General features: G+C 37.3%; 1 protein-coding gene across 3 annotated transcripts in view; it reads left to right on the top strand.

The window, feature by feature from the left end:
* Positions 1-17,658, top strand: part of RUNX1T1 (RUNX1 partner transcriptional co-repressor 1) — a 138,829-nt gene that overhangs the window by 24,614 nt on the left and 96,557 nt on the right. For all 3 annotated transcript variants that reach the window (XM_057736268.1, XM_057736267.1, XM_057736266.1), the window contains one exon: positions 947-1,119. In XM_057736268.1, coding sequence (XP_057592251.1) covers positions 1,032-1,119 — 88 coding nt within the window. In that variant the 5' untranslated portion in view covers positions 947-1,031. The remainder of the gene's footprint in view (positions 1-946; positions 1,120-17,658) is intronic.

The following is a 17,658-nucleotide window of genomic DNA, read 5'->3' as shown; positions in this document are numbered from 1 at the left end:
ACATATATTCACCAATTTTAATTTCTAGGCAATAGTTTGGGCTCTTAAAAAAATAATAGCAACAACCTTAGTAATATTTTTTGAGACTGCTTTTATAAACCTACTTCTTTGCGTTTATTGAGTTATTACTTTATGTGCATATAATTGTGCTAGATTTATATTTCATAGATTATAAGAACTAAATAGTGATACTTATTCTATTCATAGTAGTGGTGGTAGTAGTAATAGTAGGTAATAGGCAGTAAATGTTTGGGAATGAATGAATGAATGAATTCTAAACCTGCCAAATCTAGCAGGAAAATGAAAATATTTGGATTGCTTTAGAGGAAAAAAAGAAAGTAGTAGAAGTTTGTTTATTTGGTAAAATGACTCACTAATAATTGTTGTTACTAATATTTTTAAACTGGTTGGTTGCATAAAGATTATTAGTTACCATTATCAGTTGTTTCAGACTATTTTAGCTTATGATGGCAATGTGTAAATTTCAGAACAGTGAAACAATATGGACACTACTTTGTTTTGAAATATGATTTAACTTGCATGTAAAATTCCAAAACATAGAATAAGAAACACAGTGTCTCAAAGCATTTTCTAAAGAAACCATATCTGATACATTATTTACTTTTTAAAAAATAAAACAGGTAAAATCTAACGCATTCTTTTAAGATGTTGATGTATGTATGTTTTAGATCCAACTGAAGGAAAGAGGTGTTGTATCTAGCTTCGAGTCAGATGATTGGAGAATTAAGAGCCCTATAGGGCACGTCATTATAGAAACTCAGAAAATGGAATTTTCTGTTTTGGATTTTTCTGAAATTTAGAAGGGCTTGTATCTGTTTCTTAAACAAAACAAAACTCGCCTAGTATTATCGTGTAAGCAGATGGGTGTGGTACTTCAGACTGGTTGTGATATATGCGTTTTTTTTCCCTTTGTTGTTGTCAATAGAAAAGATTGATCTCTGGGCTGGTGAACATAATATCTGTCCCAGTCAGAAAAGGAGAGAGGAAATTAGCAGAGCGATTGGTGGAGAATGATATCTGTCAAAAGAAACACTTGGAGAGCACTGAGTTTAGTAATAGGTGACTGCCGGAAAAAAGGGAACTTTGAATATTGTCAAGGTAAGGAACAGACAAATATTTTGACTTTGTAATTTACTTACATGCCAAAAATCAATCTATTATTTTTCCGTAATAAATTATACTTGTGAAGATTTTTCTTTTCTTTCCTTATTTCTTCTGGTGCCTGTTGATAAAGAATTTGTTTTATATGTTTTAAAAATTTGTCTTTGGAATCTTTGAATATGGGATTGGGTGAGGATCGGTCAACCTGGCTGTGGGAGCCCTTGTTTGACAGCTTTGGGTCTGAAGATATCAAATGATCAAGTACCGTTTTTTTTTTTTGTTTTTTTTACCCCTCTTCTTGTTGCTGTGCCTCTTGCCATGTTTCATAATACATCTGTTATAAGCTGAGCAATACTTGGAGTTAAAAAGTAAAAGCTATGCCATGATTTCTGTGTTTATTGTAACTAGAGATGATATTTTCTGAAACAGTTTGTTGACTAAAGAGGGAAAAAGTGCTTTTCAAATTATTATTTCTTCTGTTTTATTTGGATTTTTTAAAAACTTGTAGGTGAATGTCATTTGCTAAGCAGAATTCATGTCTATAAGCACATTAAAAAAAAAAGTGATATCTAACTTCAGGAAAACAGCATAATGTAAACAGTTTCCCATTTGGCAAGTAACTTCTTAAAAGTCTGCAGCATTTAAAAATTAAGGAGGGCCCTGCATTTTGGGTTCCAGAGAGTTGATGCCTCCTGCAGCCAGCTCTATTTTAGGTTTAGTGGACTTGTGCAGAAGCACAGGTGAATAAAGATAAACTGTGCTAAGCAAGAATTGAGCGTTAACGCAAATGTTGTGTGATACTGGTTGGCACTCTAGTGACTAGGAGGGGATTTTTGAAGTTCTGTGACTGCCTGCCTGACTACATGGAAAAGAGGGTAGCAAAAAATATTTACCTTTCATGGCCATTGTTCTGGAAACATAGCTGCTGGTGCCCTCAACACCACACATATACATAATATCTACTCTTGCAGTTCCTACAAAGGCTTTTTGGCTTTTTCTTAAAGTTCCCAAGAAGGTGTTGGCAAATGAGGGTGTTTTGTTTTGTTTTGTTTTTGAAAGACCAGAGAAAATGAAATGATTCCCTATATAATTATAGACTTCTTTGAGATAGCCTAAGTCATGATTTCGTTTCTGTCTGTATTTCTCTTCCTTTCATTCCCCCATCTTTGTATTATGATGTTCTTCTACTGTGATTAGTGAGAGACATAAATTCGAAAAAGACAGGGAATTCAATTTATTAAGTAGTTGAGACATCTCTCACCTCTGCTTCTGTCTTCGTACCTATGTACTGTTGTTACTAAAAATTAATTTTTTGAGAATTCAAATCTCGATTGATTAGATTTCTTAAGTCCAGCATAGAAAGAAAGGTGTTAATATCTTAAAGGAAACAAACTAATAATAATAACAACAACAACTAGTTGCTTTAGAATTTCTTTCTCTTCATCTTCCATCAGAAGAAAACACTCTGTGTCAAAGAAGATATAATTCTCTGCTTTCTGCCTTATATATCTCTATGGGGGCGGTAGCAATATGATAAAAATATGTAAGGTGAAGATCAAGTTGAAAAGAATATTGGATTTTAAAACTTGAGCATATATTGCAGATACATATGTGTCATAGTCTTTACCCACCCCTGTCCCATTACAACCATATTTTCCTCTGGTCATGTGGCATATCTCTGTGGCCTGCTGACAGTGGACCACTGCAGCGTGGAAGATCCATGTTGAAAGCAAAAATGCGTGACACAAAGACACACATTTTAAAACAAGTTTAATGCATATTATTTGTTGTAATATGCAGATACCGATCCTAAGCATCATGTATCACAAACACCATGTAGAGTTTCTCCTCTCTCTTTCGTGTGTGTGGGTATACATACTTAAATGATGTGCGCACGCACAGACTATAAACACACATGTACACACATGTACACAGACATGCATATGTATGTATATAATTGTGTGTGTTGGCCTATTTTATAACTGTTGGGCTTTCTTTATGTGTCATGTGGCATTGAAAAATTTAATCCTAGTATTTTCTTTCTTTTGATGGTAGTGGATGTATATAAATATGAGGTTTAGTCTCAGGTTGAGCCAAGAAGTAGAGAAAAACAGAAATAACATACTTTAAATTTACAAAGACATGGAGTCCATTGGATTCTTGGGGTTATAATTTGGAAGCAGAAAAAGCAAAGAACTATATGAAATTGAACATTCGGGGCAGTAAGCGACAGTGGCCTGAGGTGGTGCCAGAGAGTCTGGCCCCTGTGATGAGTTTGAAGCCAGGCAGGGGTCACCAGGAGACAGGCCTGTCTCTTTTGGGTGGCCAAAGGAGAAATGATGCCTTAGGGACAGTCACCAGCTTAGGTGGAACCTGATGAAGGCAAAACACTGTTGTGTTTCCCCCCAGTATTTTAAAGCATATCCAAAATGTGCACAGTGTTCACTTTTCGAGAATTCTGTTATCTGTGTCTTTGTGAGGAGTGGGCAGATTTGGGACAGTTAGGAGTGGGATCCAGTCTGAGGAGCTTGCTCTTATAAGCCATTAAGGAAAATACTAAGAAGGGTCCAATATTTGTCATATAAAAAATTAGTTGGCCATCTAAAAGATGCAAGGGCATTAGCATGGAAGCAGTTATGACAGAGGAAACTTGTTGCAAAGTGGTATATATTTATGTTCGAATCATGGGATGGGATATTTACATAGCACCAATTTTTAGATATTGTATATATTGCAAAAGTCACGTTTACATTTTAAAAAATAAAAACATTTAATATAGATGTTGCTGCATCCCTTCAAATATTGGCATCTTTATTAGGAAAAGAAGAAAGTTATTTTCTGAAGCAAAATTGCTGGTTTTTGAGAGCATTTGCATATATTTTTAGTTTTTCTTGGTCATGTTCGAGGGGTGTGATAGCATTAATGGGCTTTACCCCACATGGAGCTTTGAGCTTATTGTAGCACTGCACACTGATCCCAGGTCAGTGTGATGCGTGAAATCAATTTATTTGAATCTCTTTGCCTCTATAGGAATTTGGCAGCATGCCAGTTGTTTTCATTTAATGTTCTTTGTGTTGAACACAGACAAGCAGGCATGCTTTTGTATTCATTTCTCTTTTGGTTTCTGTCTCTTTCAGCCAATATTTTACTCTATGGATTTTGAGATGAAGGAAGAATATATTATTTATATGATTCTAATCATTACTTAATGTGTGCGTGTGCTACTGTCTTATCTTTTAAGGGATTTTTTTTGAATATTCCTGAGTTTTAACCGTGACTTTCTTTGTAGAGAAGGAATATTTTAGTTTTTAAAAAATAAGATTTTTGATGAAACATAATGAACTAGATCATAGGTGGTATTTGCTTACCATAAAGCTCATTATCAAAACTGAAAATAACAATATTAATTATACCATTCAATAAATGTTTAATTTGTGAACTGGATTATCAAAATTACTTCTTGGGGAGCTTTTTGAATGTAAAGATTCATACTTTAATCAAGCACATGCTAAAGAAAAAAATATTATCTGGGTATTATTATCTTTGAATAATCCATCTTGATTAAGATGCCAGTGTTTTACATAGATTTGTTACATATAAATTTTTACAAAATTTCTGCCATTAGGGCAGTTTTTTGTTTTTTAAAATTTGGAGGGTCATGACAAGGAACATCACAGAGGTTTTAATGACAAATAGACTCAGACCTTTCTGTGGATGTTTTTGTAGGGAGGATTTGTTTCTGGGTCAGCTTTAGGAAGAGGTGGAGAAGGAAACAAGAGAGAGTGAGAGGAGAATGCTCTGTTGATGCTCCCGGCAGTTCTTGCGGAAGTTGATATGCAGAACCAGGGAGCCGTGGCTTCGGGGTCAGGCTCATACCCAGCAGCCCTGCTTCCTTGTTTAATTACCTGAAGAGCAAAACAGTCAGCCTGAGAGTGTGTGAAAGCCCAGTATCTCTGCAGCCGCCTGGCGCTCTGACATCCTGCAAGGCCAGCCCTGTCTGTCCGCCAGCGTCAGGCTGGCTCCCGCCCTGGGTTCCTTTCTTTCTGGAGGCATTGTGTGGAAGAGGGTTTGGTCAGGAATTTGAGGTTCCTGCCAGTGCTGTGTCCTTGCTCTTTCTTTCTGGACTATGCTGACAGACATGCTTGATTTTTTTTTTAAGTGGATTTAAAAATCTGTCTTTTTCATTTTACACCCTGGTTTTGCTATGAAACAATATCTCTATCAGCAGCAACAGACATTAACCAGTGCAGTTAACGGGTTCTCATTTTCCTAATTCCTGTTATTTAGTGTCCTTCATGTGTTGCCTTTTTGGGTCAGATTCAGTGGTAGTTTGGTGTGGAACTAGTAATTCAGAGGTTGTTATTATGAGGCAGTTTTGGAATCTTAATCTGTCCATGGAAATAGAATAGTCCATTTTTAAACAAAGGTGAAAGAACATTTAGGGTTGGGTTTTTTCCTTTTCTTGGAATTTAAATAATGGACTTGGACATTTGCTGGGGGGTGATGAAGGTGGGGGTGGTGAGAAATATTATTTGGACAGAAATGTGTGGCCACTTTGAGGGTAGTATAGGATAAATACTCTGAGGAATGCTTGGAGATGGAGCCATTTGGGAGATCCCTGGAGTATAACAACAGGTTATCTTTCCAAGAGGAAATCCAGCAGGTTCTTTATCCACAGTGTGGGCTATGGGTGGGGGAGCAAAGGTGATGGTGGTGGGGTTTCCTGCAAGGGGAGGGAAAAGTGTGACTACATGTGCAGTGATTTGGTTTTTCCAACTACTTCATTAGGATTCTGTCATGCAGACTTAAGGGCATTTACCCTTTAAATTCACATATGTGCATCCTATTAATGTTAATAGGAATTGCAGGCACATAGAGAGCAGTATGTACCTTTGTGTTTTGTCGGAGCACAGCTCCAGGGGGTTGATTCCATTCTTTGCAAATAATAAAGGAATTGAACTTTGCGGGGAAGAGTTTGGTAGGAATTATTCTAAAAACTTATTTTTCATATTATATTTATGGAAGCAATATCAATATTTTATGTTTTTGAATACCACTCCAGTGAAAAGTATACAACCATTTAAATAATTGGATTAGCCTAGTGCATCTTGTGATGGAGCGGACATCACTATGATCTATTATGCACTAGCATAAGTAGTGTCGTGCGTATCCTCAGTCACGTGCATGTTTATGTATCAGCCTGCTGCGTTTCTTTGAGTATTTCTCTTTCAACATTAGTATAAATATGAGAAAAGAAAACATGTAAATATATTTTTAAATCACAGTCAACATTCCTTACTGGTGTCTTCCTCCACTGACAGACTCTAGGTACCTCGCTTTCAAGCTCCAGCTTTTTGGTAATTCTGTCTAACTGGAACTTTTTTAAATGCAAGTAACATTACTGCTAGTTATAGCATTAAGCCTTAGCAGCAGAGAGTATATAACGTGAGAAAAACTTGGAGGACTTTGAAAAGTGAATGGGGAGAGTTGTGGCTTGCAGGTGGTGGCACCAGGAATTAAAGAACAAAATATGGACCAGAAAGTGGGGTTGGTGCCTTGTGCTGAGTGTGCTCAGTTAAGTGTGGAGTGAAATGGCAAGAAAAAAGCAGATCTGTGGGAGACTGGGAGGAAGTGAATTACTCTAGAAAAGGGAAGGGAAAAAGCCACAATCCAGTAGTAACTGTGGACTGTGTCAATTTACCAACAGAAATCAAAACAGGACATTTTGATATGACAGATGAAAAAGTCACAGTATTCCAAAATTTTAGTAAGATTCTGGTATCTACAATTAAGAGTAATTTTAAAAAGAAGTCAGAGTGAGAATTGAAATTTCCATACAGAGTAAGAATTGGGTTGAGATTTATAGATTTTAACTACTGTTTACTGTATTTCAGAATAAACAGCATTACATACTATTCTGCCTGGTCTCATGGGGGGTGTAGTGGGGGACGGGGTACATGATGAAACCCAGTAAGGGTCAGAGTGAAAGATTAATTTAAAATTTTACAGTTATAAAAGCAGATATACTGTACTGGGTATTATTTGAACAAATAAAGCAGTTTTGGAATGAAAACTTGGAATCCATGGTAGCTAAGAATCTTTTTGAGTAAGTTTGAATTTGTTTATAAATGTGGCAAATTAGTATGTGTGGATGGATTTTGCTAATTTGCAATGTGGAGAGAGAGAAGTGGAGAGTTTGTTAGAGATAACAGTCCTGTGAAGAAAGAATATGATGGAAAAATTCTGAGTATTTTTTTTTATTGCTGTGTATTTGCTCCACCTGGTGGATTTTGTTGAAAGTGTTTTAATCCATGTTAATGAAAAGACTGCCCTGCACACAATTTATAGTAAGACGAATCTTTTGTTATATTTTTGTTGCTGTGAAAAATAGTTTAATTCCTGTCAAGATCAAAACGTCTTTTGTTCAGTACTTTCATTGCATTGAAAGTAATATTTATTTCTTCTGGTTCAGAAATGTAATCCATGCTCACTTTAGCAGATATTGAAAATAGAGAAAAATTAAAACAGGAAAATAAACATGATTTATAATTTTATCACTTAGAACCATTGCATTATTTTTAAGAATAGATATTATCAGAAGAGGACCATTTTGCATTTACGTTTATTTAAAGATATGTGGAATGTTAAATACTATGCCAAAGTGTTGATGATTATTATAATTATTTTTGGACAAATGCTGCCTTTAGAATTCCCAGAGTCAAAAAAAATTAGTGTTTGGCAGGAACTGCATGTGCTAAGCTACATGTCTACAGAAGGCAAGGGTAGTAGACATTAAAGGTACCTCATGCATTTATAGGGCTGTTCACAGGGGTGATGAGATCTGTTCTTCGCTGGGCTTACACAGATTGCTTTCTTTAGAAACCTTAAGGATTCAGTTGTGCTTTGATCATCTTGCTGTTTTCCTTAGGTTATTCATCTTTTCTCCTTTAGACTCTAAAAGCTCTGTAACAGAAGGTGAAGTTTTGAAAACAGTGCCTCCATATGCAAGGGATTTGGAGACCTTTTTATTGTCTTTAAAATTGTCATTCATAGTCCTCATTAGCATTTATTGTTGCAAGCGTACAAGCAGAAAATGTGAAATTGGTATGTCATGAATAGCCCCACAGAGCTCTCGAGCCCTCCGATTTTGCCTGTAGTGTGGTGTGGGCTGGGCTTTGAGGGAAAGCTATCCAGATGGCTGCCTGCACAGAGCAGAGCTGCAGGTTTTTGTCTCTGGTGCTGGGAGGAGGGAAAGTTCATTGGAGCATACGCCATCACCCTTGCTTTTTAACAAAACTAACTTGCCATTACTCAGGATGGGGAGGTGGTGACATTGAAACAAAGGTTTTCCATACAGTGTTGAAGTCCTTGTCAAATGGTTAAGGAATGAGTATAGTTAAAGTGTCTTCTATATTAGCTGAGTGATTTTTGTAGTTATGAAACATATGAGGAAACTAAATGGCAACTTATTTGCAGATTTTACATGCAAGTGTATACTTTTTAAGATTGATTGTTTTTATGGGAAAATGCTTTTGTATGAAGAATCAGAGCTGATATAGTTAGTATACAGCCTTGTGAATTACTAAGGATGCTTTACTTTAAAATTTTTAAAAATAATTTAACTCTTTGCTGGTGCCTATGGATTAATCTACATTTAATGATATTAGTAGGTTTGAAGTTTGCATTTAAATAATACAATATTCAGACAATGCAAGTATTAAATATGTTTTAAAATTTCATAATTTTTTGAATATTAGGTATCAAAAGTTGTTGGTGGAAAAGAACTGCAATCTGCAATATATTGTGATATTTTAAAGGCCCCAGCACTGTTAGAGAAACAATTCATAATAATTATGAATACAGATTTTGTTTATTTGTAGTACATGACATTTTATCTTAAACAGAAATCATTTGGTAGAAATACACATACATGCTCCCTACATACTTAAATATACTGATACACATCTTTTCATTCATATGTAGAGAACATTATTCTTCAGCCAGAGTTAAGAATCAAATACGGTGCCTGAAGAACTGTCGGAATGATATAACATTTAACTCTTTAGGCATTAAAGATGGAAAAAAAAATAGAGACTTTTGGGCTTATCAGTTTAGGTAATCATTATTTAAATGTATGTTATGATTGGAATCTTCAAATTACAGTTTAGAGCACATCATTAACTCACTTGAACTGATTGGAAATACAAAAATCAAAGGGGCCTGAGTCCTCTGGTTTGACATGTCACAGGTGAAGGGAGGGGGTCGTGACTTCTAGCTCTTGACCTGCCACTTGCCCTGGTAGATTTGGTTTTCTCAGCAGACCATACAGCATGTTCTCCATGGCACACTGTTTTGTATGGTGCTTTGTCATCTAGTTGCGAATGATCCAAGCAGTGAAGATTTTCTGCTGCTGTGATGTCTGGTATAATCACCTATTAAGACAAGCTTCTTCTATCCAGCATGTTTTCTTTTATTTGAGTCCATCTTATTGCTAGCATTTAGGCCCTCTTGGACAGCCCTAAATAACCCTCTGACCCCATGATGTTTATACACCCTTCAAATTCTTAAGATGGCAAAAATGTCTCCTGTTCTTTTGTCAGTTAAGCAGAGTTCTTGTGAGCTCTTCTGTGGGCTGGATGAAAGTTGTGAAGACACAAATGCTTGCCAATCATTTCCCCCAAAGGAAATATTTGAGGGGGATAGCGTGAATGTGTCTAGTTGTTGACAACAGACATTTATGTAAAGGAGTTTAAAATGACAGATATCCTCTTACCTTTATAAAATACTTTAGTGAACTTTTTAAATTAATTTTTTTCACCCCACTCGTTTGTTTCTGGTTGGCTGCATCTTACGTTATAGCCTAACTAAAACATAAACCGTTTGTTTTTCTTGCAGACAAAGTATAATTGGATTTATCTGTGTCAGGAGACAATCTATTGTGGCCTTTGTTTAATACAGTTTCAGATGTCTTTCAGTGACAGAAACAAATTAATGTACATTTTTATTAGGTGTTGTATCTATTTAATTGACTGTCAAAACTGATGAGAAGTTAGGAAATCATCCAAAAGAGAGGTCCATCTCCCTTAGCCCAACAGCTCACACATTAGGTAGGTTTGCCCTGTCAGTGGGATGCCTTTAGAAAACACTAATAGCTTCCAGCTGGGTGGAAAATCAAAACCTTTGGGGTCTGACAAAACTAGCAGATTTGAATTTGAAAGCAGAGCTAATGCCTCCATTTTATTTTTTACCACTCGCCCATAAAACATTATTTTCCAATATGTCAGCCTCATTTGGTGGCCAGTGGTCTGAAATTGAAAGTGGAACAAGCAAGCGGAGAAATCTGGACATTAGTGAGTCCGCCCTTTCAAGCTGGTGTGCCACTTTGTGGACGGGTCTCCCCTAAAAGCAGGGGGGGTCTTAATGACCATTCATCAATGCTCGTTGGCTGATCATTGAGTGCCTTCTCATTCAGTTTATCAAGTCTTGCACATAAAAAGTCAGAATAAGCCTTATTCAGCTTTGTAAAAGGCAACTAGGAGTAAAATGCTCCATTTGAACCCATTTTGCCCTTGTTTTTTCACTTTGTTAATGCAGCCCTGCTTAAATGAGTGCCTTTATTGGGTCAGTTAGAATATCTGAAACTATTAATTCTCTTGTGTTGAATAGCTGGTGGCAGGCCAGAGCAGATGGGGTTGGAAGGTATTTGATTGGGTGTATTGCTTTCAATTAGGATCAATGAGGTTTCAGCTCCTTTGAATTAACTCACTTAATACCCACTGTGTGAAGGGACAGTGTATCACAACAGCCTGCTAGGAGCAAGTGGAAAGTTGAGAAGACCTGTGGAAAAGCTTTAACTCAAACTCTCCCTTCACCAGTGTAGAGAGCTTTCATTACCTGCAGACAATTTCAGTAGACTGCTAGTCCCTATTGGTAAGTGAGGTTTGAACAAAGGAAAAATCTTTTTGATAGGGATGGTCTGTTTTGGAAGCAAGGGAAAAATACCTTAGAGTAATACAATACCATAATGTCTTTCTAGTGAATGAGCTAAATATATTGTCAAAAATTTCTGTATTATTTTGGGAGCTGAGCATTCAGTGTTGACTAACTTTACTGCTTGGGAAAGTGATTTTTTAGGTGACGCTCTTTAAAAAAAATTTCCTTAAAAATGCTCTGTGGTGTTAATCTAAGGACATGCATTAACTGACATGGCTTTTCTAAGGAAGACACTTAATTGGTCAACAGTGTATCCTTTTTTTTTTTGTCTAATATTTACTTATTTATTTTTATTTTTGGCTGTGTCGGGTCTTCGTTGTGGCACGAGGGCTCCAGAGTGCGTGGGCTCCGTAGATATTGCCCGGCAGCATGTGGGATCTTAGTTACCTGACCGGGAACCGAACCCGTGTCCCCTGCATTGGAAGGTGGATTCTTAACCACTGGACCAGCGGGGAGGTCCCAGCAATGTATTCTTTACTATTGTTTTGAATATATTTTAATTTTTAAAAGTGTTTCCAGGTGGTAATGCAGGACAGTGTTTTGTACCAGAGAAAACTTTCACAATGCATAGTCTTTTTTCCCACTCACATAAATGTATTCATCATGTTATTGATTGTCTGTTTTTATTATACAGTTTGGATGTTAGAGATCTTGGCTCCTTATACTTTTTTTTTTTTTAATTAAAGGGAAAGTTATTTCTGTCTAAGTAACTGTATAGAACTATAGAACTACGTATCTAGGCTTCCATGTTCAGGGAGAACTGCCAGATGAGGCTGCTGCTTTGCTTGCCTCCATGGCTTAAAGGATAAGAGGCGGAAACTGGCTCCTGGAGAAAAATGCTGAACCAATCTCAGGTGCACACACACTCAGGCCCTTTCTGCAATCAGACTTCTAGGTGAGAATCTCCAGGGATCCAGGTTTTGTTGATGTAGATCAATTTAAAGTGGCAATTACTGTAGTCAGATAACAGCTTAAAAAGCTTTTTTACACATAGAAAAGATACATAATCACACAGCATATGGACGTTCAGTTTTCTGCGCTGTGGTTTAGGGACTTGCAGTGTACCGATATTAAGACCCAGTTTTAAAACCGGATATCATCCAGTTTTCTTAAAGTGTATTGCATTTTTCTCCCATGATTTTTCTATTTTAGAAGTGATTCACTGTGCTTATTGATGAAAGTTGGGTTTCCCACTGTGAAAATGTTCTCTCTCTAACATAGGTATAGTATTAAAAAGAAAATCAGTGGCATGTAGCATTGAGTGGCTTAAAAAAATACTCTCTTTAAAAATGAAAATCTACAAATTTAGGATGCTGGATTCCATAAAGGCCCTTATAGCAGGACTTAATCGATGATCACACTCATGCCTGCTATAAAGCTTTCTGTCATAAGAATGTTTGAGCTCGGTGCGTAACTGTTCTGAAATCCATTATAGGACCTCATTACAAGTGACATGTAACCAAGATGAACAAAAAGATTGGCCTCATAAATAGGGTGCAATATACCATTAGTGACAGAACAGAGTAATCATGAATTGTCATCTTTTTAGAAGTTGTCTCTGACAGTGATGGATTTTTGAGGGGTTCACCAGATGAAGCAGCACTTCTTGGGTACCGTATTTGGGGGCTGTAAAAGTTCTTATTGATTGACGCTGTTTACCAGAGATGATCTATTTTTAGTGTGTGCAGGGTATGTGTGTGCACATGGGCACACTTTGAAACAGGTTGTGTGCACTCTTGGGAAGAGGTGTATGAAGGGTGAGGAGGTAGAAGTCAAGAGTCACTGCCTCTATTTTCAAATGGGTTTTTATGGTTTCTTTGAAGCAGCAGGTAGGGGGAAAATCAATCTGATAAGGGCTAAAAACATGGAAACTGTAGAATAAGCACAGGACGAGTTGGAGACTGTGAAGGCAGAGCAAGAGTTAAGGGGGATGCTCCTGGCTGTCATATTTATTGAGCTTGCGGGCTGGTCAGAGGCTCCTGAGTGGGATTGTTTCTGTGTTTAGATTGGATTGTATGTACACTGGAAAGGTAGAGCCTGAAGGATCTGTCTCATCATGTGCTGTGTTCTTAAAACAAACACACAGAGACCTAGGAAAGATTTGCAAGTGTTAAATTGAGGAAGAGTTTTAGAAGTGAACAGTATTTTCCTTCTGCCTGGCATTTTTGTGTGTGTAGAAAAGGCATGCAAGGCAGGCAGGCATATGTTTCTCCTATGAGGCAAGGATGTTTTACAAAGGACTAAAGAGGGACTGCTGAGAGGAAAATAGCCAGCTTTAGATAAAGCACTATAACAAAGACTCGTAGTTTTATGTATCATGGTGTCCATTAAAGCTTAATAGGGAAGAGTCCATTGAACCTGGCTGGGCATGTGTTATTCATGGGAAGGATAAACATTTAAGAGCATGCAAAAAAATCAGAAGTCAGGAGGACATGATTGTTCAGCTTTTGAAAAGGCTTTACAGTGAGGATTTTGTTTTCATCTCCCATGGATCTCTATGCAAGGTAGAGAAGAGTAAGCTAAGAATGTTTGGAGCATATCAACGCAGGGATCCCAGGGGGTTAAAAACACCTAGTAAAATAAAAGTGGTCTGCTTCTGCTTCTCAGAAGTGTTCTATTTTACACATACTACTGAGAAGCTGACAAAGGGACTGATTCTGATACTTGGTTCAGTCTGATAAACTGGCATAGTATACATAGTCTTAGAACCTGTTTTTATACTGCTTTGGATTTCCAGTTCAATAAACAAGCTTTGAGGTCTGTGCCTGTTTGTTGTTTAATAAAGTTCCCAATTATAGGGGTTAACATGCAAAGGTAGAAAGGACAGCTTTCATTGTGAGCAGTGGTAGGGGGCCAGGTCTACTTTTTATTCTTCTGGCAAAATAAGGGTTAACTTGCAAAGGGATGGGGGGGTGGTGAATGAATTATTCAGCATTTAGCTTATCATTCTGCATTTTACTTTCAGTTCTTTGGTGCTCTGGAACTTGCTGAGAGAGGTAGAGTGGGTAAGGGGAGGCAGAGGTTGTGATACTTTGCACACACATCCCTGTCATTGTTCTGCCTGAAAAGACAGGGCTGGGTTCAAGGCCACATGTGCTCCTGTCATCATCCACATTTCTGCTCCAAGTGCAATACGGAGTGTCAGCTCTCCATCTGTCTCTGCCTGGCAGGCGCACGCGCCCAGCACCCTGCCTCGGGCTATGCCACCCCAGCCCCTTCTGACGGCCCTCCTCTCTCTGCCGGCGCCCATACCAGAACAGGAGGCATGAGCCCTGAGCGCGCTTGCTCTTAGGAGAGAGCCACTTTCTGTGTGGACGCTGGATTCAGGGATGCCTGGTGAGTTAGCCCCGCTCTGCTTTCTCTCTATGGTTTTAAAGTGAAGAAAGCTTACTTTTTATTATGCTTGGAAAAATACGTTCTGCCCCACAGTGAGCTGTATTTTACGTGGGCAGGCAGAGGCTGGGGGTACAGAGGTGAGGTGAGGAAAGTGGCATAAAAAAAGCCATCAAAATCTAGGTACAGGGGTACCGGGTGTGGAACCTTTGCTTTTAAAATGTGGAAGGTGTGTTTTAAAGGATGGGGAGAGTACAGCCTCGTATATGTTTGCCAGAGCAATTTTACTTGAGGGATTTAGCTAAAGTAAGAAGTATTGTTTCTGTTCTGGATTTTGTGATTGTTATCTGTACCTTGTGTCCTGGACGTTTCATCTGTGGAGAGAGTTTACAGATTATGGTGGAATCCTGGGGTAAGGTCTCTTTAAAAAGCTATTTATGTCAGAGAAAGTGAAGGAAGCTGTAGGGACTACAAATTATTTAACCTTGTCCTAAATCACAGTCCTTAGATGTCATCAGGCAAATAATTGAAATCGGTTAATTAAAAATAAAAAGTCTGCTGAATTACTGAAGCTGTTGTGGTCCTGGAAATTTAGTGTATGTCAATTTCCTCTGAAAAATATTATCTTTGGAGCCTAGAGTGTTTCTGTGATCGTTGCCAGTGAAGGCTCTGCTTACGGAGAGAGAAGCTTGGTAGAAGCCTGGTGGGGAGAGGGTGTTTCTGTTATTCTCAAGAACTATCAGGATCGCCCTTTACCTACTTTGAGCAGCCTATCTCAGGTAAAAAAGACAGAGCAGATAGAGATCCTCCAGCTGGCTGATTGTGCGGATTTTGGGGGTAGGACAGGCAGAAGAGGCTGTGCTTGGTCACAGAGTTTGTACACCTCACAGATGGTGTTTTGAAACATTATCTGCCAGTTTTCTGCAACCACAGTTGTGTGTAGGTATCGCCAGTTGTTTGAAGAATGTTTTTCCCTTTAGGATATGTCTTGTAGTCCTCATCATTATTGATATATGTGCAGAAAGGATGCATTTGTGACAGAACTGCACCTTTTTATTAGTTCAGCAGACGAGGGATGTGTGTAGCTGAAATATTGGGAAAATCAGTTTACAAAAAGACAATGACTGAGGTCTTTGAAAGGTCATTTTAACTCTTTAAGTGCTCATCTTGATTTATATGCACCATGCAGCTAAAGATGTAATATGCATTGGGTATGTGATATGGAACCTGTGTGAAAAAGTGCTTGTGTTTTTTATTTAGCCAGAGTATTGTAGTATAGGTTCATCTGATTTTTATGTCATTAGTCAAATCTAATTTGTTTTTATACGCTTAATAAATATGTGTTAAATAATCTGATTTATCAGCATTTTGTAGAGTCTGTATTTTGTTTTGGTAAAACAAAACCCCGTAATAACCCAAAGCCATTTGTGAATGATAATAAATGAAAAAGATTAGTTAGGACCCTTGCTTTCCCATGCTAATTTAAAGTATTCTTCAAAGCATCCTTATTTAAACTGCATTGAACTATATTTAAGGTTTCAGAATCATTGATAAGTGTTTTAGTGTTAATATCTGACTGGTTCTAAAGCAGTAGCCTGAAGTGTGGGCAGTTTTTCTCACTCTTTTCTTGCTCATCAACTGTGTTAGAAAACCTTGTACTTGGATGCAGAGAACATATTAACAGCTGTGACTATGAGCTTGTGCCAGAATGGTGATACTTGAGCAGTTCTGACACTTGGCTATTTTTGACACCCATCTGCACTTTTTAACCACTACTATCGGATAGACTATGTCTTAGTATGTTTTTAGCATATTTTAGTCCATATTGTACTTATATTAATGGCCAATTTTTACCACCTGGGACAGATTTTATATTTTTAAGTAAGATATTTTGTGTAGAAGATTTAAAAGGATGTGTTTCTGGTAATCTGATATTGTCACTGTTTTCTTAAATTTGACTAAGTATATATCAACTATGATGATGATGATGATGATGATGATGATCTTTTTTCTGAAGATCAGGTGTCAGAATTGGCTCGTAGTTGTTCCAAACTTGATGTAACAATTCTCAGATCTAGGACCTTTTTCATAAAAATGGGGGATCCCTGGAAACAGATGTGCACAAACTGAACTTATTTAAAGACATACTAATCTGTGGGGATGGGTAGGTAAAGTCTTAGTTTTGCATTTTCTATAACTATGTCAGTTAAGAAACAAAAAAGCACTTTAGCTGTTGATAGCATACTCTTTCAAAAGGAACCATGAAAAGTCAAAGGAGGCCATGCGTGCTTTAAGAAATAGATTAAACTGTTTTCATGATTTAACTCAATATAAGGAAATATCATTTCACTGCCTGTCGCTTCAAAACAATTAGGTCCTTGTGTTTAAGGAAAGAAAAATGTTTTCTTATGAGAAGGCTAGGAGACATTGGGCATTATAGTATTTCAGGAGGAGATGGCTCCAAGCTTTCTGATACATTTATGTTTTTATCAATTTTTGTAAAATATTATCAAAGAACATATGTTGACCTATAAAATGCTTTCAGGACTATTTCCTTAAAAGGACAATAAGTGAGCACAGTCTGTGTAGCCCAGAAATAGTGCTGTTCTTTCAGAAGATGGCTAGTATTAGGTCAGACCACCCTTTCTCAATGGTCCTGCTCTCCAGATGTGACTGGAACTTTTTTTTTAAGTTCAAGTTGCCAAAAAAAAAGAAAAAAAAGGTTTGTTTTCAAAATCTGGTTTTACTTAAGACATCTCCATCCTGGAGTGCATTTCATAAATTGCCCACATATTTTTCTTAGCAGAGAACTTAACTGGCTGTAATTTTTAACACATGGCCACATCATGTGATATTTTCAAAACACTTACACATAGCTTTAAGAAGGTCCCTGCAGAAATGATCCATCCTCTCACAGCCGGCCTTTTTTTTAAACAGCATATCTGCATTTTCCATTTAGTAGAGCTATATATTATTAGCTTACATTTTGGGGTAGTAAAACAGTACATTGCTGATTGTAAAACATGGACTTTATTATCTGCTGAAAATTGATTTGGCATTTATAGCCACTGTGTACTGGACTGTTTTTCTGTTTTTAACATCAATGCTTGCAAGCGATGATTTGTGTAAAAAACAGAAATGAAATTGCCATGGACAGACAACTGTTAGTGTCCCTAGTAACTGAACATTTGGATAATGCACCTGGTTTTT

Source organism: Hippopotamus amphibius, chromosome 5, assembly GCF_030028045.1.
Source record: "Hippopotamus amphibius kiboko isolate mHipAmp2 chromosome 5, mHipAmp2.hap2, whole genome shotgun sequence".
Taxonomy (NCBI): domain Eukaryota; kingdom Metazoa; phylum Chordata; class Mammalia; order Artiodactyla; family Hippopotamidae; genus Hippopotamus; species Hippopotamus amphibius.
The sequence above is the reverse complement of the archived record's forward strand: the minus strand, read 5'-3'. Positions and strand labels throughout refer to the sequence as shown.